This window comes from Wyeomyia smithii, chromosome 2 (genome assembly GCF_029784165.1).
Source record: "Wyeomyia smithii strain HCP4-BCI-WySm-NY-G18 chromosome 2, ASM2978416v1, whole genome shotgun sequence".
Taxonomy (NCBI): Eukaryota; Metazoa; Arthropoda; class Insecta; order Diptera; family Culicidae; genus Wyeomyia; species Wyeomyia smithii.
The window spans coordinates 49,423,913-49,451,196 of NC_073695.1; the positions used below are offsets into that span (position 1 = coordinate 49,423,913).

General features: G+C 39.2%; 1 protein-coding gene across 4 annotated transcripts in view; it reads right to left on the reverse strand.

Annotated features, from left to right (window-relative positions):
* Positions 1–27,284, reverse strand: part of LOC129721416 (protein grainyhead) — a 425,349-nt gene that overhangs the window by 36,406 nt on the left and 361,659 nt on the right. For all 4 annotated transcript variants that reach the window (XM_055673955.1, XM_055673953.1, XM_055673957.1 and 1 more), the window contains 3 exons: positions 24,290–24,401; positions 22,885–22,979; positions 12,811–12,867 (listed from right to left, as the gene is read on the reverse strand). In XM_055673955.1, the coding sequence (XP_055529930.1) occupies positions 12,811–12,867; positions 22,885–22,979; positions 24,290–24,401 (264 nt within the window). The remainder of the gene's footprint in view (positions 1–12,810; positions 12,868–22,884; positions 22,980–24,289; positions 24,402–27,284) is intronic.

Genomic DNA, 27,284 nt, shown 5'->3' on the forward strand with positions numbered 1-27,284 from the left:
GAAAAGCTTCAGCTCTATCGCTAGAATAAACACACTCAGCTTTCATCTCGGGATCACTGAAAACGTTCTGTAAGTAAAATAACCATGACGCCAAACGATTCCCAGCGTCGGACGACCCGGCGAGACAAAGAGTGCCGCCACTATCGGGATACGGATTATTTCCCCGCGCACACAAACTCACACACATTGAGTGACGATCAATTAAAAGACGTGACCCTCGTCGTTCCAATTAATTTCATTAATTTTTAACCACAGAGCGACGACAAGCTTCGGCTTTCTTCCCGCAATATTCACCGAAAACCAATCGGAGCTTATTCCATTCTCGGCCCGTTTGCAGCCCGAAAAAGGATTCCCGGATCGAGATAACCCGAAAGGAAAAATCCTTTATTTAATTGGATTTTCTGTGCTTAATCCGAGCGCTTTCACCCCGCAGCTGGGCGTTGATCGATCATCTTGGTGTCCTTTTCCGTTGCTGGCCGAGTGATCTGATTGCATTTTAACGAGCCTCGAAGCGCCGAACACCCGAAAGCCATCAACAGCCGCTCCGCTCGGGGCTCCCCCCATTCTGGAAGATGAATGAAATCATCAGAGAACCGTTTGACCTTCATTGAGCGCTAATTACAGCTGCCGCTATAAAAGGAGTGTAATGGATGGGCACCCATTAATCCCCGTGTTGATCCGGCGCAAGTCGATGTGCCCTTAGATTCAATTGCTGTTGTAGCCTTCTGCTCCTGGCGGCCGTTACGGTGCGGTCGCACTTGCAGCACACCGGCACCGATTACGATCACGATTCCGGCGTTGATACCTTCCGTTGGTAACGGCCAGGACCCCCAGAGGGGGCACACTATGCGCATCCCGATCGCTCATCACACTCGCGCGTGAAGTGTGCGGTGCAGTGAAAGAAGGAAATCTTTCTGACTACAAATGATCATGATAAATTATGATTGGTTACCTTGGCGATGGGAGGATGTGGAGCGAGGACATTTGGTGCAGCCAACCAACCAACCAACCGCCGGGGTGCGCATTCACATTTGCCAACATCATCACTGATCGCCCGAACCACAACTCGAGCGCAGTGAGAGGCTAAATAATTGCTCATTATCAATTTCAGTGTAATTTGCTGATAATGAACAAATAATAATTTAATGATAATGATACCCGTAGGATAGAACGGTCCGGAGGCTGGAGGGCACGGGAATTGACTAACCGAGTGACGATGGGAATCCGTCGGTATTTCTGCGGCGTGTAGCAGATTAATCAAACTGATTTCGTGTTGCATCAGATTCGTCCGAAACAGTCGTAATTTGCTGGTTTAAACCGTTTGAACGTTTGCACGACATCGAATGTATGGAGGTATGAATGCATTTAATTGCCGTTTGTAAGCGATAGAGCTAGAGGTGTTATTCGGAACCATCCCACCGAAGGACGGTGTCTCATTCCGTCACATCGAAAAAGATATTTCGCTATGGCACAATAACACAGGACTACAACGACCGTTCACAGAGGGCTGCTGCTCAGATCGAGGTTAAGTGGACTTCTCGAAACCATTAATATCCATTGATGCTCAGCCGCCGGCGCTGATTGAATGCTCAGTCAGTAGAGCTGCTCTGCAGGACGATGGCTTTAAAGGATGGATGATGACAAGCGTTAAATTACTACTCAATCATTCATCCATCCATCGTTAGGAAAGGACGGTATACCGTACAGCGCAGGTTGCGTGAAAGTGCAAAAAACAACGCGCCATAATCGGGCGGTGTTTAGACTCTTCCAGGGGCTCTGTAGCTGTAACTGATGATATAGGGTACACTCACCGACGGCCAACAATTCGACCGACACTGCTTTACCGTAGCACCATTTTTTATGTTGACAGCGGTAATCAATTATGCGAAATTATAAACCTCTCTCGCAGCACCATAAACGATGCTCGTGCGCCCAAAAAGCCTATAATCTAGCCAAATGAACTTATCAGAAATAATAAACCAGTAGACTGGAAATAAAAACCTTCCATCAAAACAATCATACTTTCCTTGTGTCTACCGTCAGCAGCACAAAGCAATTGTGTAAAACAATTGATGACGTGCGCGGCGCCTCCTCCGAAAGACCCTTGGGAAAATACTCCACGCTGACTGGTGCCCATTTCGGCCCAACTTTATTGTGTCTGTGTTCCGTTCAGCGACAGACAGGTTGATGAGATTGTAAAATCCCGATGCCAGATTTGGGGCTTCATGGGCACTCGACCGCTGCCGCCGATACCGAGGAAGCTGCTGCTATATGGTATACACAAATTGCTTCATCAGGGAGGATTCGGAATTCCCACAGTCGAAGCCAAAATCCAAGCAGCAGATACAGAAATAAACCCCCTTTTCCGAATGGGCGATCGGCGTGGTCGGAATGGGTTTTCTTTTGTATAAGTTTGATTTGTTGGTCGATTTTATGTGCTTATTGTGCATTGGTAACAGTTTACCGGATAAGATATTTGTGCATCCGATTAAAGCTAAGCTTCGATGATTAGCTATAACAATAGGTTCGAGTGTGGCGAGCTTTAATAAGAGAGTAGTTTGTAGTGTAGTCGAGTTATGTCTTAAAATATGAATTCCTCCGTTATAATCGCTATGAGCTATGTAAGATCCTTAATAATTCTCAGAGTTTAATTACATTTTCCAAGTAATAATTTATGGCTTACTCTGCCAGCAGTTTTCTTGACAGATTTATCTAAATTGCCAATAAAATTAAGAAAACAATCAGAATTATTCACCATAATAAAATTACTTTAATTTTCTGTTAATTTTATTGTTTTTTTTTCATTTTATTAAGAGATTATTAGTGTCTTTGTTTTTGCGTTGATGATGAAATTATCGTGCAGCTGGTTGTTACAGGTACAGCAATAATAAACGATATGTAATAAAAGAGCTCTAAATTATGACATTTTGGTACGTCAGTCTGGACACATGTATCCTTTTGTCGTGCTTGCTGGATGATGAGAGTATTAACGAAAATAAAATATTAAATATGTTCAGGCTTTGAAAATGATTGACATATTCTACAATATCAAGAGAGCGATGCAATAAACCCACATTGTCGACGCTACCATCTTGGAACCATTATAAAACTTTATCAGGTTTTCACCATATGCTTTTCCCGCGAAATAGGTATGAGTAAAACTTTTTCCGTCCGATTAGAGGACAAATGGTAGGTAAAATCTTAGATGAATTGTGTCTCACGAAATAATAATAATATCTGCTTAAATGTTGTCTATAGTGCCAATGGATATGGATTTTTCGAACGCCGTTTAAAAGTTTTGTCTTATGGAAAATGTCCCCATGCAAAATCTCAGCGTTCAAAGTTTCAACCTTTTTTCCGATAAAAATCACATATTCACGAAATTGTCGATATTCGGATGTTTTTTTCTATTTTCGACTTTCTCAGTCTTTTTTAAAAAGGTAGTACACGACAATCTAGGTTAATTGCCTGACGTTTCGGCCGTTTTGGTGGCCTTTTTCAAGGGAAACTGTTTTGATATTGGATGTTATAAACAATAGTACAGAATTTAAAATAGTCAATAACTTAGTTGCGTCGTATTTGTCTAAACGGTTGTTTTCCAACTGTCGGAAGTCTTGTAGTGTTGTATGTTCGGTTGTGGTTCGGCTGTGATGCAAACTTTCTCGTAATATTCATCGAAAAACTGCTAACTTTGGTCAATTTAAAATAGTTTGTATACTGCAATTAACGATAGATTTGAAAATGGTGTTAAAATTTAGCGGGAGTTATTATTATTGGTATGCGATTACGAGTGATTTGATTGTGTAGAGTAATGGTCCTACGCACACTGTTTCCAAAGCTGCAAAAACGTGATCGAAATTATTTTGACCTGAAAACATTGATTTTAGAGCCGTAACGTCTTCAGCAAAGTTGTTCCATTAATTATTCTCCATGTTATAGAAGTTATAATTCCATGATTAATCCACTCAACAGTGAAAAACGAGTTTTACTTTTTTCATTTTGGAATATAAAAATCCATTTTGTTTAGCAAAGTTGTAGCAAATTTTAAAAGAAACAACTTTGTTGAAGACATCATATTGCTATCTATTTATTTAAATGGACTTTTGTGGATTTTTCTATGGATTGCTATTAAAAATCTTTTTTGCTATTTAACTTTTTATAGTGATTTTTCACAATTTTCAAATGTTCTACAAAATCGTTTGCTACCACAAAACAAACAATATCTTCGAAGATAGTTTATTTTTATCTCACCTATATTTTTGGTTGTTGATGATTATGTTGAATAATGCGCTAATTTACACTAATTACTCTTAACTTAAAAAAATAATGAGTTTGGAGTAATAGTGTCTTCAGTAAAGTTGATCTATTAATTATTTTCAATTTTGTAGAAGTTAGAATTTTGTGATTAATCTACCTAAAAGTGAGAAATCAGTTTTATTTTCCTTATTTTTGCATATAAAAATCCACTTTGCTGAGTATAGTTTTAGCACGTTTCGTAAGAAAAAACTTCGTCGAAGACATTATACTTGTATCTGGTCATTTAAATGAACTATTGTGAAGTTTTCTCTAGAATGCATCTTAAAATCATTTTTTTAATATAACTTTTTATAGTGATTTTCTAAAAATTTTTAATGTTCTACAATATTGTTAACTACAATAAAACACACAAGTTCACCAAAGAAAGTTTATTTTTATCTCTCAAGTTTATTTAGTTATTAAAGATTTTTATTAAAATAATGCACTTATTTATTTACAAATATCTGCACAGGAGACAGCGAGAGTCAAATGCCTATATCTGGATTTAATGATGTTTTACTTATACTTAAATATAAAAAAGGTTTAGTCTGCAGATATTTGCAGATTTTAATGATATCTGTTAGTGAATTAGTGCATTGTTTCAATAAAAATCGTCAATAACCGATGAAATATGAGAGATAAAAATATACTTTCTTGGAAGAAATTGTGTGTTTTGTGATAATAAACAACAATGTAAAACATTGGAAAATTGTAGAAAATCACCACTGAAAGTTATATTAAAAAAATGATTTTCAGTGGCCATCTGTAGAAACTTCCACAAAAGTCCATTTAAAAAGGCAAATAGAAGTATGGTATCTTTGAAAAAGTTGTTTCTTATAAAATGTGCAACAACTTTGCCGAACAAAGTAAATTTTTACATGCAAAAATGAAAAAAGTAAAATTCGCTTCTCACTGTTATGTGGATTAATCACAAAATTGCAACTTCTATAAAATGGAGAATAATTAATGGATCAACTTTCCTGGAGGCACTATAGCTCTAAAATCTAGTTTTCTGGGCCAAAATAATTTCGATCACGTTTTTGCAGCTTTGGAAACAGTGTGCTACGGCGGGTGTTGTTTTTGACTGTGTGTGGAATACAAGCGTATGCAGTGTTGATACCATCAATATCTGTTCGATGGTTGACTGTGTTGTCTGTGTTGGCGCTATGGCGCCTGATACGGTCTATTCTTTTGAACATGTCGAACATGTGTTGGTTGGTAATGATGTGATCCATCATGGCTGCCTTGGTAGTTCAGGATGCGTCAGGCAAATAACCTAGATTGACGTGTACTCCCTGTTTGAAAATGACTGAGAAAGCCAAAGATAAAAAACATCCGCATAACTATTACCAGTCGTTAAAATAACAACATATTATCGATGTCCATATTTGTTTTAAAGCCACATGTCCTAGCAATGCATAAAACGTCGAAATCTGGTGTTATCTATTTTTTTGCCTTTCTCCTAGAAAGGTATAGCAATCACTGGGAAAACCAAAGGTATAAAAGTGGTCCCAATGGCCGAATGTCATATACTACTCGACCTCTTTCGACGAACTGAGCATTTTCTGTATGTATGTATGTATGTGTGTATGTGTGTGTGTCTGTGTGTGTGTGTGTGTGTGTGTGTGTGTGTGTGTGTGTATGTGCAACTTTTTTTTCTCACTCACTTTTCTCAGAGATGGCTGGACCGATTTTCATAAAATTAATCGCAAATGAAAGGTCTAGCGCCATAGGTTGCTATTGAATTTCATTGTAATCGGATTTTTAGTTTAGAGGTTATGTATCAAAATGTAAAAATCACGAAACATCAATATCTCAGAAACCACATAACCGATTTCAATAAAACTGGTTTCAAATGATCGGGCTGTTCAGAACCCTTAACTTTTAAATTTTGTTATGATTGAACAGATGGTTCAAAAGTTATGTAAAGAAAAGTTATCCTGAGGTTGTTTAAACTCACTCATTTTTCTCAGAGATGGCTGAACCGATTTTCACAAAATTAGTGTCAAATAAAAGGTCTAGTTGCCCTTTAGGTTGCTATTGAATTTCATTGCAATCGGATTGTAACTTTGTCCATTGTTCATAAAAATGTGAAATCACATAATGAAAGCAAACATATTGACTTTCGCCTAACGATCACTGGCTAATTGAAAGGTAGAAAAGTGATCCAAATGGCCGAATTTCATATACTACTTGACTCAGTTAGACGAATCAAGCATTTTCTGCATGTATGCATGTATAGGTATACATGTGTGTGTGGGTGTGGGTGTGTACGTGTATATGTGCACCTTTTTTTTCGCACTCACTTTTCTCAGAGATTCTTTCTATTTTGGCATCAAATGAAGGGTCTATTTGCCGCTTAGGTTGCTATTGAATTTCATTGTAATCAAACTTTTAGTTTTGGCGCTGCGTCAGAATGTGAAAATCGCTCTTATATCTCAGTAGTTATGAACATAGTTGAATTCAAATTAATGGGCTTTTAAACCCTTAAACAATGAATTACATAATGTTAAAACATGTGGTTTGAAAGTCATAAAAAGAAACGTAACCCGCAGACTGTTTAAAACAATAGCTACGATCAAAATATGTGGCTTCAACATCATTTAAATTGGATATTGTACTATTTCAATGTTTGCGGCCTTGCTCGGGATTGAAGTTGAAATTAAAAGTCATTTTTATCATTTCACTTTTGACGTAGAACTACGTTTTTCTTTAGCCTACCACATAGGGATGCAAATAGGAAAACTATTACCGAAAAGGGGACGAAATATGTCCCTTTTTAAATGCTTGTAAATCGGTTTGTTTTCAACCGATTTCCTTCATTTTTGCAGCAATTGTTTGGAAAATTATACACGCATTCACCCAAATGTAGAAAATTGTTGATTGATTATGCAAACTATTGTACTATTGATAATTGTCAAGCCTTGTTTAAACGAAAATTACGTCCTCTGATTGGTCGTTATATGATTGCATCCCAAGCACGGTCGACAGAATCATATACCTTGCAATTGAAAACATGCTATTTGGCCTATATAAGAGCCTGTTTCAGCCGAAGCCGCTCATAATAGTTCTGGACAGCGACAAGTTGTCAACAGCAGTCGTCCTTCCTTAGCAGCAGCACTAGCCCTGTGATTGGTCACCACGTCTCAGGAGCAGCGCGGTTCTTCTCAGCGTGCCTCGCCAGACTGCCATTATTTCCCTTGTGTTAGGGCAGCATGAAGATCGTCATCACCAAATCCAATTTTGAACAGCGAAATGCCTTTTTTCAAGGCAAATAAACAAGTCATTGAAAGTTAATAATTTTTGACAACGTAAACAAGCATTCTGTGTGGATTCTAGCAGTTACATCTGTCGCGGCCGTCTAATTTACAGAAGGTGAAATAGCTTCCACAGTGCATGTTGTCCGTGTATCATAACTCCCCCACTGTTGGGGCAGCACAAAGGTTGCGATCAGCAACCGATTTTGAACAGCAAAATGCCTTTTTTCAAGGCAAATAAACAATAAACATTCTTCGCGGGATCCTAGCAATCAAATTCTGTTGTAGTTTATTTAGTTAATACCCCCACTGTTGGGACAGCACAAAGGCTGCGATCAACATAACCGATTTTGAATAACAAACTGCCCTGTTAGACCGCATTCACAAAGGCAATTAATTCGAATATGCAGTACTGATATAAAGTCGATTCAATCAATCAGCATTAACAGAATTTCGTCATCTCCCAGCTGCCAAGTTGCAACATGATGCAACACGCAACAACGAGCAAACGAAATCGCTTGATGTTACAAACCGCAATAAAATACGGGTTAAAACCGTTGCGTGTGTGAGAGTACATCGGTGTTTATTCGCTGGAAACAAATATCGAATGCGAATTGTGGAATAATTCGTCTAAAGAATATTAGAGAATTAGACAACTGAACAGAAGGGCGTGGCCTATTACGTAGCACCCTTCGGCTATAAAAGAGTGTTTCTGGGAAAACTAGCTACTAGGGATGGGCGATACTGTCTGAAGTATCGATACCTGAGTACTCGAATACTTTTGCACAAAACGATACCAAGTATCGTGGTATCGGTATAGAAAGTATCGATGCCAAAATACTCAATGCTTCTGGCCAAAGTATCGATACCGCTGGTATCGATACTGGTATCGCCTGTCCCCAATAGATCGGCATCGGTGGTATCGGTATCGTTTCAAAGTATTGTTAGCAAAGTATCGATACCGCTACTCATCGCTGGCAACGAGTATCGATGGCAAAATACTCGATACTTCGGCTCAATGTATCGATACAAGTATCGCCCATCCCTACCAGCTACCATTTCAAGCCATAAGGAACTCTAGTTTCTTGCTTTTGCGCCATTCACAAAGCATACAATCGTTTGGAAATGGCTTGGTTTGTGACTCCTAATACCGGAGCACGCTGATGCTGCATTTGGCATGGATACTCATCGAGTAATTCCTCTAATTCAGCGTCGAAAAGGTTTTCGACGGTCGAAGGTTTTTGGCTTTCCGTCATGCCGGCAGTCGTCAACTTCGATATTACCGTCTTTAAAGTGACGGAACCAAGCACATCACGTTGTTCCACTTAAAGCAGGATTTTCGTAAACTTTTTTCCAACTCTCGATGCGCTTAAGTCGCCTTTTCTCTGAATAAAATGTAAAAAGTAACACTCCCCGCAAACGACGATTATTTGGCAAAAAATTAGACATTTCCACACAACTAAAAGTATATGACGCCACAATAAAATCATCGACGTGTCAAAACGGGTTGTTTACCATATGTCTCTGCTTGGTTCATTACGTTTTTTTACTGCATACTGGCACTATCTATTGACAAATAGTGAGAACGCACCTAATAAATGAAATATTTTACACCAAAAATCGTCGATTGCAACGTATAATTTTAAAATTATTTTTCCTATCTCTTGTGACAAGTTTTAAAAGCTTCGGTTGAAGAAAACCGGTTAAGAATAAGAATTTTGAAAAAGAGTAGTGAGCTTTTTTTAGCGTACATTTTTTTCAACTTGAGGAATCAATTTTCTACAACTCGTCTATAAAAAACATTTGAGTAGAGTGAGTCGAGATACAACTTTTCAGGGATTTCACCTATCAAAACATATACGTCGTTTCCAGAAATAAGCTTCGACATAGAATGGTCTGATACCTGTATTTAAGTAATGTGTCCTCTAGTCTAAAACAAGTACAAAGTTTTATCTCGATCAAATATATACGTTCCATATTTCAGCACGGAGAAATATGATTTTCAAATAAAATGTGTTGAATGATAAAAAACCTATCAGACTCCGGAAGAGCGTGAGAACTTCCTGTAGCATGCCAAAGATCAACTAACCAACTATTTTATAGCATTGATCAACAGGTTGAGAGGTCTAGGGAGATTTTTGTTTATGCTATAACATTTTCGTGAGTTTTTTTGTACTTTTTTAAAGGATTTCGAGTCAAAAAGGTTGGGTATATAACCATGAGTTGACAGTACAGGATTCTTCGCACTATTTTAGCGATTTATTGTTGAACGTACTCGGCGTTGCTAGGAATAAAAGGTTTCAAAATTTAGAATCATTTGCCATATTCCATTGCTCATCAAGGATTTCAAAATGGCGTCTAGGGATGACTTCCGGCCTCTGCTAATGGAATTAATTGGCTATCTTGTATGTCTGGAGTTGAGTGCAGCCATAATAGTTGGTATTTGATGTTTGATAGATACCGAAATTCACCATCCTAGATTTCAAATTGGTGTCTGGATTCGAATCCTGATCTCAGGATATCATCCCGTTTCTGGAAATGCTCTTATTGGGATTAATAAAATCACCCAGGACTCAAACTAAAAAAATTATGAAAATTTATAGCTTTTAGCAGTTTCTGTACATGTTGATGCCCTTAGACAGCTTGAAAGTGCGTCAAAACGCCACAGAGTAATTGCTCGAGGGTTCGTTGCTTCTACGTTAGCCTACGGGAAAAGAGTGATCGACTGGCGTGAATTCTTTGCTTAGTGAAAATTTACATTTTAAGCGTTTTTCACCATGTTTTGCTAAATCTAGTGTGGAGGTCAAAATAAATCATGAACTCGAACGGACGCAATTTTGTTGTGTCAGTTTGTTTAGGGAGCGCCCATAAATGACGTAGCCTTTTTTTTGGTTTTGTTGCTCACCCGTGCGACGCTTCTCGCATTAAAACCATGTTTCAGAAGAGAGACGTGAATCTAAAGATAAGTATTAGTGTTGGTGATATTTTGCTTGTGAGTTTTTCATTTTATTTGAATGACACAAAAAAAGGTAGAAAGCAAACAAGTTTATTCTTTCTACCTTTTGACGATTTCTTTTGTGTTTGTGACCAGGGATTTCAATCTGTATTTTAAATTTCAAAAAATCTTTCACTGATGTTCTTTGCAAAAATCTGTAATATTGTACAGATATCTGTATGACAACTTTGTTTACAAGTCTATATTTTATAGATAAATTCATCTATCAGGCAAAGATTGCTTGTAACTTGACAGCACTTTAGAGACCTATTTTTAAATCTCTCGTTTGACCGCTTACAGTACGTGCTGAGACTTGAGGGGCCCAGATTGGAAAATTAGCGAGAGCTTGTTTCTCTTTCTTCTTGCAATCGTATGATTTGCAGTTTGAGTGTACGGCAGTACCTTGTTAGGTGCATTCCGTAGTTTTTTTTTGTGGTCCGAGTTTGGTTGTCTGGTGATCGAATTGCGTGGTTTTGTAGTATCGTGTTGTTTATTAGAGTCTATACTCGAATAGATAGAACTGTACTGTTTGCTCAAATAAGTAGGTTACCATAAACCTTTGAACCCGTTAACTCTCACAAGACAAAACTTGCCGAAGCCTATAAACTTGATATCCCACTCAGTTTTTGTATAGTTTTACAAGAGAGTTTGAAATTTATCGTCGTTCGCATAGAATCGCAATGTTTGACCACTTAGATACTTAGATATTCACGCGCAACTTTGTTCGATTCCATCGCTTATCACGATGGCATAACACAAATCTTCCTTTCCGCTGCTGTCGGGGAGATGCAGAGATAAACTCGGCCTCCATCTGATCGTTAGGCGGAGATTGCTCGCACGTCACTTTCATATGAGCGTGTCGCAAATCGGAGTAGGTTTATCAAGTCGATAAATATCACGATAAATTTGATGATTGCGCAATATACTCCTTTAAAAAAATCCGATACCGAAAAGCTTTTACATTCACGAGGGTACGCGAATACCGCGTACCCTCGTGAATGTAAAAGCTTATATACAAATATTTATATACAAATATTAAAACACTTGGATGCTTCAGGTGGTGTATGTTTTATGCTTGTACCGCTCGCATAGATTCGCGGTATTCGACAAGTACAATACTCATCGTTCCTGATGAAGTAATTTCGCGTGCAACATTGTTCGACTCCGACTATTACCACGGTCTTTCTTTCCGTCGCAGTCGTGGAGATGCAGATGTAAACTCGGTCTCCGACAACAACGACTGTTAAACCTCCTTCCTTTTGTACCCTAACGACCGTAACGTAACGAGCCGGCGCCGTTATCGGTCTATACAAAGCGGAAGCTATTGAATTTTGTACTTTGAAGTTGGTAAACTAATTCCAAGTAGCTATACACGTGGTTCTTTGTGCAACTTCACTAGCTCAGCTGCATCACGGAGAAGCAACTACGAAATGTGTTGACCAACAAGCTCAAGCTCAAGCTCAGGTTCTAAATAAAAATAAAGGTCAAGCTTAACTTTCGCTTTGTGTAACACTTCATTTAAGTCTCTGGAGACTTTACGCACTTCTGACTTGGCTAGGAACACCAAAACTCACAGGAACGGTTCAAAAGCTATAATCCTTCATTGCTTTTAAGTTTGTGCTACAAGGTGAATGTTTTTTATTGTTATTAATATTGTACATGCAAGCCGTCATAAAAGTACAATAAACTCATTTATCTGAAACATCTTCTCGATTTGGTATTGGGCTTCATCTAAACCTTTCAGTTTAGGAAAGATTATGCCAGTAAAAATACAATCAGAATAACATCAGATCTCATATGAAGCTTAAGATTGCTTTAAAGTATTCCTATATAAATGCCTGACAAAAAATCGTCAACATGGAAAATAACTAATTAGGTATTATATTTTCGTGACAACTCGAAGCGTCAAAACAGAGAAGATTTTCCTGATTCATCTCAAGTGAATGTCTCAAATCGCTGAAAAACATTTTTAGTGACACGAAAAGAAATAAGTGATTGATTACAGATAAAGCTTCAAGAGCATGCTATACGTACCAAAAACTTAATAAAAAAAAATAGAAGTTAAAATCACTGAATAATACTATTAAAGGTTAGAAACGCGAGCAGTGATCGAAATGGCGAAATCACAGTGTTGATTGAAATGTTTAGTAAAAATAAATCGGCGTTTCAATCTTTTCGGTCAAATCTACAGAAGCCATTCCGAACAAATTTGCCTGTGATTCATCTTTTTTTTTCAAATGTTATAGTATAAAGACTACTCACCTTAACACCTTTTTGACTGCTAAAATCTGTGCTCAAACATTGAACTGCGACGTTAATCTGAAAAGAGTAGAAATAAATAATAAAATGTAAGAAAAACATAAAAAACAAGCATGTTTACGAAATCGAATAAAAAAACCCAATGAAAACAAACGAACGAAGAGGTGATGTCGCCACGGGAGGAATAACAATCGCTCCGGTAAACGAAAACAAAAACAAGAATAAATAAAAACGCAACCAGTCAAGTTAACGAATCAACCAATCAAATACCAATTGGCTTGACTTAGCCAATAAAAGTGATAAACAGTTCCACTTTGATGCAACGCAATGCGAAGCGGAAAAAGAACACAGTGACAAAAAAAAACATATCAAACAAACGTTAACGTTTGCCAGCGTTGTTGGTTCGGTTCGCAGGAAGAACCATACAATATACCACAAGTGACGAGCCGAGGAGTTGAGGTGCAAAAAAAAATATGACTCCCTGTTAGAACCTGCACCCGCGTCAGTTGATCATCTTTGCGGGCGATACGCAAAACGATGATGGCGCATGCACCCATTGACATGCGCGGTGGCGAGACTACGGCAGAGGAACGGGCGGTGCTTACATTTAATTTAATATCTAGCTGAGGTATTGAGTTGTTGCATGATTTGTGGGATTGAGATTGTCAAATTGCATAACCTTTTTGCTGCGCGTTGGCAAAGTCCGTCGCCGGAGAGCTGCAGGGTGGTACTGGGCTTGTGATTATTGCACACGATGGATTGCTGTGGGATTTCTTTTTTTTTTCGTTTGTGTGGTTTTACCATTCCGCTGTTAACGTGAGGTGGAAAATCGCGAGACAAGTACACACATCGTACGTGATTGGAATTTAACCCGGGAGTTTGGTTTAGCGGTTTAGGAAATTTACCCAGAAGTGGAATGGAGTTGGTATACGCAGCTAGCTGCTGGGAGCCGGCGTAAATGAGGACCCAGTATCGATTTTTACCGCAGTGTTGAACAACAAAAAATGTGTATTCGCAGAGGATTCTTCTTCTTCTGGTTGGTGTTGCGGCGGTCGATGGTTTTATGACAGCTAATACAGCATTGATGGAGTGGAGATTTCGATCGGGTTCATCGCTTGAGCTTCTGCGAGAGACTTCAACGCAGCCTGCGCAAAGCGACGTTTAGTGTTTGACAAATCGTTACTAGTAATGCTGATCGGCACAAGATGGATCGGTTTATTGCGATAATTAGTTGTGATTTTTGATTGCTGACGCAACTTTGTTTTGGAAATTGCGTTATTACTACAGATTATGCAATAATTTTTAACTTTAAGCTTAATTTTCTATCAAATCCGATGCTCTATTTTTCTGCAACAGAGAGCCTAATCTCCGCTATCGATCGTTATTCCCCCCTCTTTTTCGGAAGCATTTCAACCGACCATAATATATTCAACAAACAACACGTCGATACAGTTGTCAGATTATGTTGCCGTTGCGAAGGTTTGGGAACCACTTGTGGCCCTCGGACCTCGGCGCTCAGATCAGCCTGTCCAACAGCTACCGTGTCTCGCATTTTGATATGTGCCCATGCATGCTGCGGAGCGGTAGAAGAACACGTTGAAAATTGAAAGATAAAATTTAGCCACCCAACCCCAAGGCAAACAGCGTCCCGTCAACCGACTTGAACGGTCCCTGAAGCTGGCCCAAAGATCTTTACGCGGGTCGAAATTAGATTAACATACGCGTACGTCTTATTTTTTTGTTACAGCGTCCAATCAAGGCCGAGCTGGCCTTCGGAGAAAAAAAATCGAACTTCGGCCAGGGCTATGCGAGAACACGGAAGAGGGAAAATGATACTTTATATCAAGGGTCCTTCGGTAGGTATTCGGACAAAACTAGATCACACGCAAGAAGTCGATGTGCCGATTAAAATCAATTATGAGGCTAGAGAGCGCACACGACATGATTATCAAATTTCTGGAAGTATTGGTATCAAACCAAGGGATAAAACATAAAACTCAAGCTGAAGTTTAATTGCAGGCCACATGTAAACACAGTGGAGCTTCGAAACAATCTCACACAGGTTTGTGTCTTTAAAATTTATGAATCGTGGAGTTCAATCGGTTTCACTCCAAGTGTAAACTGATCTCATTTCCATTTTAAAAACATAAACAAGCTCGATCGACCAGAAAAATCAACCTGAAACTGGAGCACTTGTTGAGAAATCATCCACTGCTTATCTAATGCGTAAATATATAGGTATATGAAAAAAAAAAAGATATTAGAAAGTTTCGCCAAACCCCGCGTGTCAGGTCGAATCATGAACGCAACCGCAGCACGAAGGGCTCTCTCTTTTTGTTTCACTTATCATCATCGTTCAGCCTCGTTGGACAACATTCCACTAATTGGTTGGTCCGGGACGGGATTAATTACGGAATATTTTTGCGCGCACACGGGACCATGTGACCTGTCAGCTTACGGCCAACGGACGATTTGTCTTAGTCGTTTATTTCCCCCCACAGGCCTTGCGCGGACATGTGTGACAATAGGGCTGTATGGTTTGTGGCCGGTTGTATTTATTTCTTTTTTTTTGCAAGCGTTTTCATTCGGCTTAAATGTTTTTGCGTTGATTGAAAAATTCCTCGAAATTGACCGCCCACGATTCACCTCCGGATTCAGGAGACTTAGCACTGCCGCAGCAATTGGTTTGGGAAGGAACGTTATGATTAATTGGGACCCTCGGGGCCGGCAAAAGGCCACGGCATAAATCAGCGATTGACGTTTTGTGTCTTTTGTTTCAGTTCTATCACCAGCACCAGCAACCGCTAGCTATCGCACTAATGGCGTGTGCCATAGTTGAAAGCGTGGGCGGAGCACTCTTTGCGATCCACGTCAGCCTATCCCACCGGCCGAGGAAGAAATTAGCCAGATTGGGTTCCCATGTACCATAAACTTGAATGGTTATTGCCGCGAAACGGTTTATTCTAGAGACGAAAGGAAGGCCAGCGGAACAGTTCAAATAATTTAATTTAATTACGTGAACGGCAAACACATTGTGCCAAGCGTCAAGCTTTATGACACGCCGTCAAATTGCTGCTGTCTGCCAGGGATGTCATAGGCATGAAGTCATCTGTCGCTGGTCAGCCAATCGTGCCAATTCGTTACCAGGGTGATTCATATATCGGACATTTCTAGGATTTAATGAAAGTTAACCTGGTTGAGCGGAAATCATGTAAATAGTTACGAATGTGCGCTGCAACGCTGGACCGTCCCAATGGCTGCCGGTGATTGCGTGTAGTGCAATTTATATTAAATTTGATTGCGATTTTTTTAGCTGCTGCCTGCTCCCTGTCGTTGCCACGGACTGGCGTCGATTTGCGAGTTCAAATGACGCCGATAACCACAATGTATTACAATGTGTTTGCCTCTTACTCAGATGCTTGTCGAAACTGGAAACTAGTTGTCGGGACAACCTGATGCTGACCGCAGCGCACTTGCTTGAGTAGTAAATAGATTTTGCATAAATTTCAATGAATTAATGACAAAAAGCATATCTATCCAATTTAATTTAATAACTTATAATTGTGGATGAGCAACTCTCAGAAGGGATGCGCTTTTGATCGCTTGATAGTTAGTCAATGAGGAGACGCTAGCCGCTCTCCACTTCTCCTCGATGGCGATTGCAATTCCCGCAGGCATGCAAACGAAGGAAATCTTCGCACGAGAGAAGGACACACTTAGCTCGCGCATAAAGCTGTCTGAAGGTAATAAACTTGCTAAAATATTATAAATCGAGGACTCGCCCGCACTCGGCTGCCCGCGATGGGAATGCAGCTAATCCGATGGCACTAGCATATGATGGTCAGGACCAGCGGAAATCGATTCCCATAATGATTTTCCCTCTCCCGTCGACATCGTGTTGCGCCCCCGCTCTTTCCTCTCTCGGGCGGTAGCGTAAACTCCGCTTCTGAATTACTTCTGCACCGGAGCACTGACACGCGGGAGCCACTTGTCGGTCGTCCGTTTCGAGGCGAATCCGAGCGAAAATAAAGCGATAATCGTTTAATTTGCTTGTTCATCTGTCCTCGGCCGTCGTTTTGCTGCTGTGTTGCTTCTGCTACGAATCTGCCTCCTTCCATTATAATGCTGTACCGCTACCGACACTGATCCGGATGGGAGGGTGTCTGGCAAGCAGGCGGTAAGAGATGCCTTTTCTTGCCGGCGCGGCAAGGGTGAACCAAAGTGAAAAATAAAATACAATATAAAGAATGCAAATATACACCTTCCTCGAGGCGCTTTCGGTGGCATTCCATTTAAGGAGTGCGCTCGAATATAAATATCACAGAGATATTGGTTCGGCTCGGAACTTCGGCGATAAACTGGGCCCGCGGATCGCGATCTACGGGTTGATTAAACGTCTCGACTCTGAGCGGCAGTTTCGCTAGGTATACATTTGACCGAAGAATTCGTGCCCAACGGGCGAACAGAGCTGGAGATGTTGTGTTTTATTGTCATAGAGTAGAACAAATTAACGGTCAAAACATATTAAACACAAGCAGAAATAGCTGGAAATAGCTCTGATTGTGAAGTGTTTCAAGCGGTGTTTCCGAAAGTTTTACTAACATTATTTAAAGGATTATAAGTAATTCCTGTATTAATATCCCAATTTGAGATTTTTTGATTTGGCTGAAACTTCGGACGATTCAAATCGATTAATTTGTGATAAGGCTGTTGTTGGTTACAAATATTCTAGAGCCCGAACGGTTTGTTTGATCGGTATAACGCGTTCGGTAGAGTTGTAGGTAATAATTTTGTCTTTCCGAGAAATATATACACTGTTCGTCGCCAACAAGCCGTAGATGTAGTAAGTCGCTATACACAGCGTGTGAAGAGACGCACTCTCTCAGCTACAAAAATAACTTCCACAAAGCAGTGTGTGGTTGATCGTGGCATACTAGAAACATGAAACAATAGTAGAGGATGATTCGATATTTGTTTAAGTGGAAATAACCTTCCCAGTAGTTTAATAAATAAAATCACCATGCCGAAGACATAGGAGATTGCGGTTTTGTGTTCCGTCTGAATGAGGAGCAACATTTTTTCCTAAGTCTAATTCACAGGTTTTCCCTCATTTTCACATCCTCATAAAAAAGCCCCCTTCACTAGATTTGAAATGTAGTCATGAGACAAAATATGAAATTAGTTCAAGAAAAAAAAAAACTCCAACAAAAACTAAATGAAAATTAATTGATTTTTTTTTCGTGAGACCTGAGCATGGAGAAATGAGAAACAAAAAAGAAAAAATATCATCTAAAAGAAAGGAAAAAAATTAAGCCAGAACGTTTTGCTGTCTTCGGCAAAGTTGTAGGCATTTTTGTCCTTCCTGAAAAAATATGCACCGCATATTTACAACAACTGTCTACAATTTTGCCGAAGACATCATAACAACAAAACAAACCTATTTGGTTGTATTTCTTCTTATTTTAGATAATTTTAACTTTTTTGATTCGATTTTTCCAGATTCAGAAAAGGAAATAACGAAAAAAAATCAACATTTTTTGGCCCATATGAACATCTGTGCAAAGTTTTAACCAGATCAAAAATGGTCGAACAAGACGACTGTTTGTTTTCTATGGAAATCAAATTATTTTCTCGAACAATTTGTCAAGTTTTGTTTTAATAATATGTTTTGTTGTGAGCATAGCTTGCAAACGGGCTGAAACTGAACTGAATCTAAACTTAAACTAAACTAAAACTAAAGTGAAATCGGACTGAAACTGACATGAAGCTGTAATAAAACCAATCTGAAACTAAACTAAAATCGAACTGAAGCTGATAAGTACTGAAACTAATCACTAAATTGAAACTGCACAAAAAATATACTGAAACTGAATAAAAACTGAACTGTAACTAATACGGAACCAAACTGAAGTTGAATATAAACTGTACTGAGACAGAACTGAAACTGAACTGAAACTAAACTAAGACTGAACTGATACTTTTCTGAAACGAATATGAAACTGAACAAAACTTAAGCTGAAACTGAACTGAATTAAATTGAAACTGAACTGGAATTTATTTAAAACTGATCTGCAACTGAACTGAAACTAATCTGAACTGAAACTGAACTAAAACTCAACAAAAACTTAGCAGAAACTGAACTGCAACTAACTTAAAAGTGAACTGAAACTAAATTGAAACTCAATAGAAACCAAACTGAAACTGAACTGAAACGAAACTGAACTGAAGTTGAATTGAATTAAAACTGAACAAAAACTTAGCTGAAACTGAATAGAAACTGAATAAAAACTGAATGTAACTGAGCTGAAACTGATCCGGAACTGAACTGAAATTAAATTAAAACTGAGCTGAAACTAAACTGAAACTAAACTAAAACTGAACTGAAACTGATCCGAAGTTGAACTGAAATTTAATTAAAACTGAGCTGAAACTGAACTGAAACTAAACTAAAACTGAACTGAAACTGATCAAAAACTAAGCCAAAACTTAGCTGAAACTGAACTGAAACTAAACTAAAACTGAACTGAAACTGATCAAAAACTAAGCCAAGACTGACCCGAAACTGAGCTGAAGCTGAACTTAAACTGAAATCAGTTTCTGATCAGATTCAATTCAGTTTCAAACTGAAACTAATCTGAAACTGAACAAAAACTAAGCTGAAACTGAACTGTAACTGATCCGAAACTAAACTGAAACTGAATTGAAGCTGAATTGAAGCTGAACTGAAACTAAAACTAAAACTGAATCGAAACTGGATTTTAAATGAATTACAACTGAACTGGAATTGAACTGGAACTGGACTAAATCTGCACTAAAACTAAACTGAAGTTGTATTGAAACTGAACTGAAACTGATCTGGAACTTAACCTTCTAGTGCCCAACTTAATTTTCAGACGGACTTCGAAAAAATCACTATAAAACTTTATGAACTTTTTTAAAGTATTGATTAAAGTTTTTTAAAGGTTACCTGGAGACTGTCTAAAGGCGGCACTGGGCACTAGAGGGTTAACTAAAATTAAACTGAAACTTAACTGGGATTGGACTGATACTCTACTGGAACTGAACTGAAACTTAACTGGAATGAACTGAGATTTTACTGAAACTCAACTCAAACTAAACTAAAATTGAACTTAAACTGAATTGAAACTGAACTGAAACTAAATTTAAACTGAATTAAAACTGAACTGGAACTGGACCAAATCTGAACTAAAACTGCATTGAAACTGAACTGAAACTGATCTGGAACTAAACTAAACTTGAACTGAAACTTAACTGTAATTAAACTGAGATTATACTGGAAATGAACTGAAACTTAACTGGAATTGAACTTAGACTATACTGAAACTGAACTTGAATTGAACTGAAACTAGACTTAATCTAAACTAAAACTGAATTGAACTGAAAGTGATATGGAACTAAACTAAACTTGAACTGAAATTGAACTGAAACTTAACAAGAAACGAACTGAAACTGAACTGGAATCGAACTGAGACTAAACTGAAACTGAATTGGAACTGAACAAAAACTAACCTGGAAAAAAAAATTGAACTGAAACTGAACAGTAACTAATATAAACACTAGGATTTGACGTAGAACTACGTCTCGTTTGGTTGGTACGTTTGGTTTCATAGGGGTATATTTTGGCGGCTCACAAACGTTCATGGGATGCTGGCAATCAAAATATGTCGGACATCAAACTTTTAGTGTCAAAAAACAGTTTTTTACTGTGTTCTCAGGAGAGACCTTATTTCCATTGTCGGGAATAGCACAGATTCATTCATTACACTTCATTCATAATGTCGGAACGCCTAGACTGGTTGTAAATTCGACATCAGCTTCATGTCTCACGACGAACTGAATTTTCATTTCCTTCAGCAATATGCAACACCTAACAGCAGCGTTATAAAATTTTGCGTAACTGAGTGCCAAGCCTTGAATATGCCATCACTGTATCATTAAAAATGGTCAAGCCATGTTGAAACGTAAATTTTGAATCATTTGATCGTTTAATGCTTGCTTTCTCTATAATACAAGAGCCTGCTCCTGCCTAAACTAATCAGTTTACTAGTGGACGGCCACTAGGACAGTCCCAGCTAACTAATGGGATCAGCAGGGGTAATGGGTACTAGCAGAGGTAGTGGTAGTAGTATCAGCGGTAGAAGCATTGGGCAGTGAAAAGCTCTGTCGTATTTTGGCAACCCACAAACGGGCACGTTGGCAATCAAGATCTGTCGGCCGTCAAATTTTAAGTGTGTAAACAGTTTTCCACTGTGCTGTAGAGAGCCTTATTTCCACTTTCGGGGATAGCACAGAGATGTGATCAGCATCATATCCGATATAAAACAACAACAAATTGTCCTTTTCAGGATAAATTAAATGCTCAATTGAAGAGATAATACTTTCGGGTACCAGTAGGGGTAGTGGTGGGATCTGCGTCAGCGGTAGGTGCAACGGCACTACTTCCTCTGGTGAAAAATAACATAACGGTTGTGAGCAAAACCACGCATGGGTGACGTAGAGCTACAGAGTGCTGCTCGTTACAACACTTGCATTATTGCACTCGGGAGTGATCTGGAGTTTTTAGAATGATAGAAGCTATGATTACGATAGACTATCTCATATCAAAGTTAATAACTTTTATTCAGCACTAATAAAATAGCTTACTGGAAATAATATGCCCCTGAACAATTCAATAGCTACTTTCATGGTTAAATCGAACAAAGTTGAAAAACTGGTACTCGGATGTCCCGAATATAAATAGAACATGATTACCAAGAATATATGTTAACCCGGTTCAAGCCCAACTCAATTAAATAAAAAATCGAACGCTTTCACGCAGCACACTTTCTTGGCACCATAATCGGCAATAAATTGGTACGGGCCACAAACGTACACACACACACACACACACACACACACACACACACACACACACACACACATACACAAACACATTATTTTACCCGTAAATCACCGCAAGCTGGTTCGCGGTTTGCCACAGCGAATTGGCGCAATTGCAGCAGGCCTATTTAGCGATGAAAAATGATCAAAATTCCAATTAAAATCAATTCCTCATAGGTCACCGCGGTGGTGGTGCGTTAGCGTGGACTCATCTTGATTGAGCCCCCTGTGCAATGTGTAAGCCAGCGAGAGACAGGGGGAAGGGAAGAAAAAAAGAAAATAAACTAAAAGCTCATCTGCGTCCCGCGGTGATATTTGACAGTCGAGAAGGATGCGTTCCGTGATTACTTCGCGTCCCAGTGGCCCGGCTGAGGTAACGAAGCAAAGTGCGTAAAATTGAAAGCAACGCTTAGTAGTAACGTTATTAATAGTCCTCGGTTGGCAGGTGACTTTGTGTGTACGAATGAGTGTGTATGTGTGTGGTTCTGTACGATTCTCTGGACAACGAAGATTATAATATTTTGCCTAAGTAGCTAGTTTGTTTTAATTAGCTGCAGAAATGTTTAATGGTCCTGACGCACAGTCGTAAATCGTTTTCCGCTTCGAGTGGTCCGCAGGTACCCCGCGTTCCAATCAATAAATCCACCAAACAAATGAGCCCCGTGAGATTCACACAGGAGAAGAAGGAATCCGTTACAATCGGAGTTGGTCTTCTTCCTGCGACTTCATATACGCGGTGCGGTGGGTACGATGCAAGCGAACGGCTCGCACTGCCGGTCGGTGAAGAGCGGCTATCCATAAATATTAAAATGAAATAATATTATTATTTTTACTTATATGATTTATCATTACATTATTACTGCGCTTCGTTTCGATTTTTCTATACCGTTCCGTTGCGGACGCGGGCAGCCTTGCGTAATTTCCCCTTACTCTTTATCGCGTTCCATTTAGCATGTATACGGCCAAGGGTCCGAACACACATACACATACACACGTACACATGCACGCTCAATCACAGGAAATGAGATTATTTTAATTTATGTGCGTTTAATGGCGAGTGAAAATGACATTCGAGTTAGCTTGGGAAAAGCCATCGCTGGATGTTCAGAATTGGGAACCAACCATAAGGGGGAAATTCAATTGCGTCGCGAATCGGACTCTCGTGGTGGCACTTACCTTGGCGGAGCTTTCCAGTGGATTCCAGTAGACAGCGATGGCATTGTGTGACACTTCCTCAATACAACCGACTAGACCGACGGAGTTTTTCGTATCTGGTGGAAAAAAAACATCGTAAAAGGAGGAAGTAAATAAAACGTCGATAAAGGGTTAGTTACAAGGTAATGACTGACAGGTTTGGTGATTCCGAATGAAGTATTTAATTATTGGGCAGTGCGGTTTTGTAGCGTGTAATTTGGCGCAAACTATCAGGCAGCTCGGGGGAGCTCACTAATGACATGCTTGTTTCCTTCGGTCGGCTGTCGCGTAAAATTCGTGCTCGACAAAGTAAGGTGTTTTTTTTTATTCAACCACAAAAAAAAAAAAAAACAGATTACGTCGAAAAGCGGAACTTTGCGGCTTGAGTGGATACTTCTAAATGTTATCTTATTTTTCTTTAAGTGACTACTTTGCGGTGAAGTGTACTCAATCAGGAGTAAGTGAGGGCACGAGTGTGTGGTTCCTCCAGTTTACTCATACAACATAATTGAAGGTTTACTTCCAAAGTAAGGTACTTCCTTTAAGATTCGGGTGCAATACTGAGAAAGTCGTTGAAACAAGCTGGGTTATTAAAAAACGCCGAGTAAATTGTTCAGGATTCTGAACGTAAATTGTTCAAGGTAATTATAATATCACTTAGGCAATCTTGGAAGAAAATCTGCTGAATTGAACAAACTCCACTGAAAACTGAGCACACAACAAAGTCACAACGGTTGCTACAAGCAGTAATGAAGGTTAATGTCATGAAATCCAACCGCCAATAAGCCACGCTGTTTCGTGTCCTACCCAGAACCAACCCAACCAACGCGCTAGCAAAACTGACGTTACATTTAATCGTTACGATCTGCCGTTAGTAGCAAAGCTGCCTAGAGAGCGCAGACTCAACAAACGGCAGTGAATTCCGAATCGCTTCTCCTTAATTCTAATGGTTCACTCCGTGGCGCGCTCAACCAGAAGGAGCCTTTGGAACGATCTTCCTGGGCGCACAATTATCGTCGACTCCCGCTAGGCAGTCAGTGGCCGGCCGGGTGCCGCTACTAAGGTTACCACCACCCTTGATGCGATTGTCATCATCGGCAGCAGCAAACCCGTTCGCAACAATCACATAAACCATAAATCTGCGCCCGGTAATTGTGTGCCATAACCGATAAATATAATTAAATAATTGTTGCGCCTCAACCGATTGGCTTCCTCTCCCGATATGTAAGATTGCGATCAACGCAAGGTATGCATAAAATTATGATTTACCACACAGCTAGCCAACTACGGACTGCCCAATAACTTAGTTCGCCTAATTGTCATAACCATCGGTTCAGTGCTCTACACACGAGACAGGGGGAAACACGGGTCACTGGCCTGTACTTACCTGCATCCAATATCCGCTGCTTGACCGAGTGCTGCCTACTGTGCCAGAATTGCCAAGCCTTGATTTCGTCCTCGGGGCTCTTTTCCTCGCGGAACATTAGCATGATAACACTCTGCGTCGAAGAAAACAGAAAAAAAGAGAATTAAACATAACAAATTAGTTTTCAGCAAATTTGCTCGAAGCAACAACAAGCGTGTAATTGATTAGACCGCGTCACGAACTAATAATTTTTGCTATCATCATAAACACATTCTGTCACGGAGTGGATCGGTGTCAATCCTGGGGTAAAGTTGGCGGGGGTTATAGAGCGGAGGGGAGCCTTCCTGTGTACACAAAATTTACAACACCAGCAACACTCGAAATAGCAACAACAGCAGTCGGTGTGAATGGCGAAACAAATCCACGCCGTTCAACCCGCGATCCACGGGGCAGTGCACACATCCAGTAAATAGGGAACGATCGTGTGGAAGAGCTCCCGATAACAAGTTGTAATAATTAGGTGCATCCATCCAGAGCTGCCCAGTCTGTCGACGTCGTCATCGCCGAGGTAGAAGATAATTGAAACATTTTAGTAATGAGCCAGCGAACCCTGATGCGGTCAACTGTAGTAGGTGTTACGGCAGTTGTTGCTGTCGAGGGTGGATCACGCGAAGAAAGCAGGTGGAAAGAGTCGATTGTAATAGCGTTCAAAAGTGTTGATAAAGTTATTGCAAGAAAATTGTATTACAGGGCCCAACTGCAGACGATTTCCGGGGTGCCTGAATTGTGTCACTTTTCGCATTGATCAGCCAGTAGTTGCCGGGTCTTTTGGCTCAAGCGGTGGAATTTTGATAAATTTATTTTCAAATGACTGTCGGCATTTCCGGGCGGTTTGACCACTTTCATGTTTTTCATAATAATGAACTCATCTTGGGATGAAAGGTGTCCAAATAATTTACCCGTAATTAGTGTTGTTATGTGGGTCGTTAGATATTGCGAATAATCACTTAAAATTGTTAATTTATTCGAAATGATTCCATTTCAATCACTCTTTTTCGCATTAAAAATTATTGATTTTTACTATTTATCAAACAACTTTATACTTGTCGTTGCCGTTTAAGATGTACAAATTTTATTGTAAAAATTTGATCTATTTTACAAATTTTTTTTGTAAAAAGGTCCATAGTGAAAAATTTACTTAATTCAATCTGCGCGATTATGGCAGAACAGGGGTTGTCGAAATATTCCGGTGAAATATATCAAGCTGGTGAAATATTTCTTGAGGCTAACTTGGCGGACACTGGTTTGATTCCTGAAATATTTTTCGATCCCATCTTGTATTGTAATTCCCTATCAAGAACTTTTAAAAGCAACATTTGTTTGAAAAATGAGGAATCCTCTTCAGACAAAATGATCTTCACATTTACCTATAAGAGGTACATAGTTAAATTTTGCTGAAAAAAATCAGTACCAGTTAAATCTGCTTCATTCGAACATTTTTTTGATACGTCATAATACAGTTTGATTCGAACGTAGTTTTAACAAGCAAATCCAATCTCTTCGAAGAATGAATTGTGTTGTATCGATTGTGTATCTCAATAAATCTATGTTTGTTCCTGTGAACCACAAATAACTCACAAAAATGTGTGTTTGAAAAAAAAAAATTAAATTTCTCAAACCTAATATTGAAAGATCTCAAAAACGGATCCATATTAAAAGTTATTCGTCAAGAGCTTTAAGATTTGAAATTGCTGTTAAAAAGAATCTTTGATTCTTTAATTTGATTTATTTTGAAAAACGTTAAAATTGAAAAAAAATCTTCAAAACTTAACTTTTAAGTAAAAATTTGGTTCACTTTTCTTCATCCAGCTAAACATTAATTTGAGGGAAAAATTTAACATTCTTTGATTCAATTTACAATTTAGTTTTTATTTCCAAATTTTCTCAACATAAATTTAGAACAACTTGAACGCGCTTTCTAATTGAAATGACCATTCAAATTGTTTAAAATCAATGGAACACAAATATGTCCATTGCTTGTAGCATATCACAAAAACATACATTAAATTTAAAAATTTGAATACCAAAATAGTCAAGTTATAGTTAATCATTGTTCCAGAATGTGTACTGTTAAGTTGTCAATTCCATGGATAGAATTTCACACGTTACCCATAACGGAAGCTTCATCCACACGAAGAAAAACATTCAGGCTGAAGATGATTACGGATTTCACGGTTAACAATTATCTTCTCGAAGATGCGACTAAAGCGACGCAAACTGTCGTCGGTATAATCAGCGAGCGAACTTGCCGCGAGGAAAAGGTCGGTCGGTCTGATTACAGCGATTCGGTATCTTCCTGTTTCCTTTTTGGCTGACATACTCGGAAGCTCATAATTCATCATTATTCTGAGCTCGTCGAAATGACAGCAGCTCTTCCGACCCTTGCGCCATTGGGTCTGCCATTCGCGTTCACAGGAAGAAAGGCTGTAACCAGGCGATGCACAGAAGAAGAATTTGCATATAACGATTTTTTGTTCCATAACAGCCTCCCGAGCACGGATGACATGCGCAGATGCCCTAAAACAAACATTCCTCCGTACTTTTGTAGTCTCATTCGGCTCGGAGTTTATGATCCTGATCTGTATCTATCTGTCAGGTTTGTGTGTGCGAGTACCTTAAAACTTTTTGCCTCGTTTGTTCAAATCCAATTGTCTGTTACTTCCACCCCTTTTCCCTCCTGTTTTTTCAACGCTGATTTGCGATGCTCATCATCGCTCTTTTCAAATGTGCCCAAGATGCGCTGGCTGGAAGCGAAGGGAGGCCGAACAAATCAAAGAATTAGTAATTATTCATTTTCACAATAAAAATATTTTAATTCTACACCATTCAATCGACGGATGGGTTGATTGTTTATTCTGTTCCGTGGCGCGTCAGAGCAGCCGCTTTGATCCTGGCTTGGTAGCAGCGAGTGTTTACTCTCTCTTAGGTATTCATAGGTGCAGAGTGTGGATTTGAA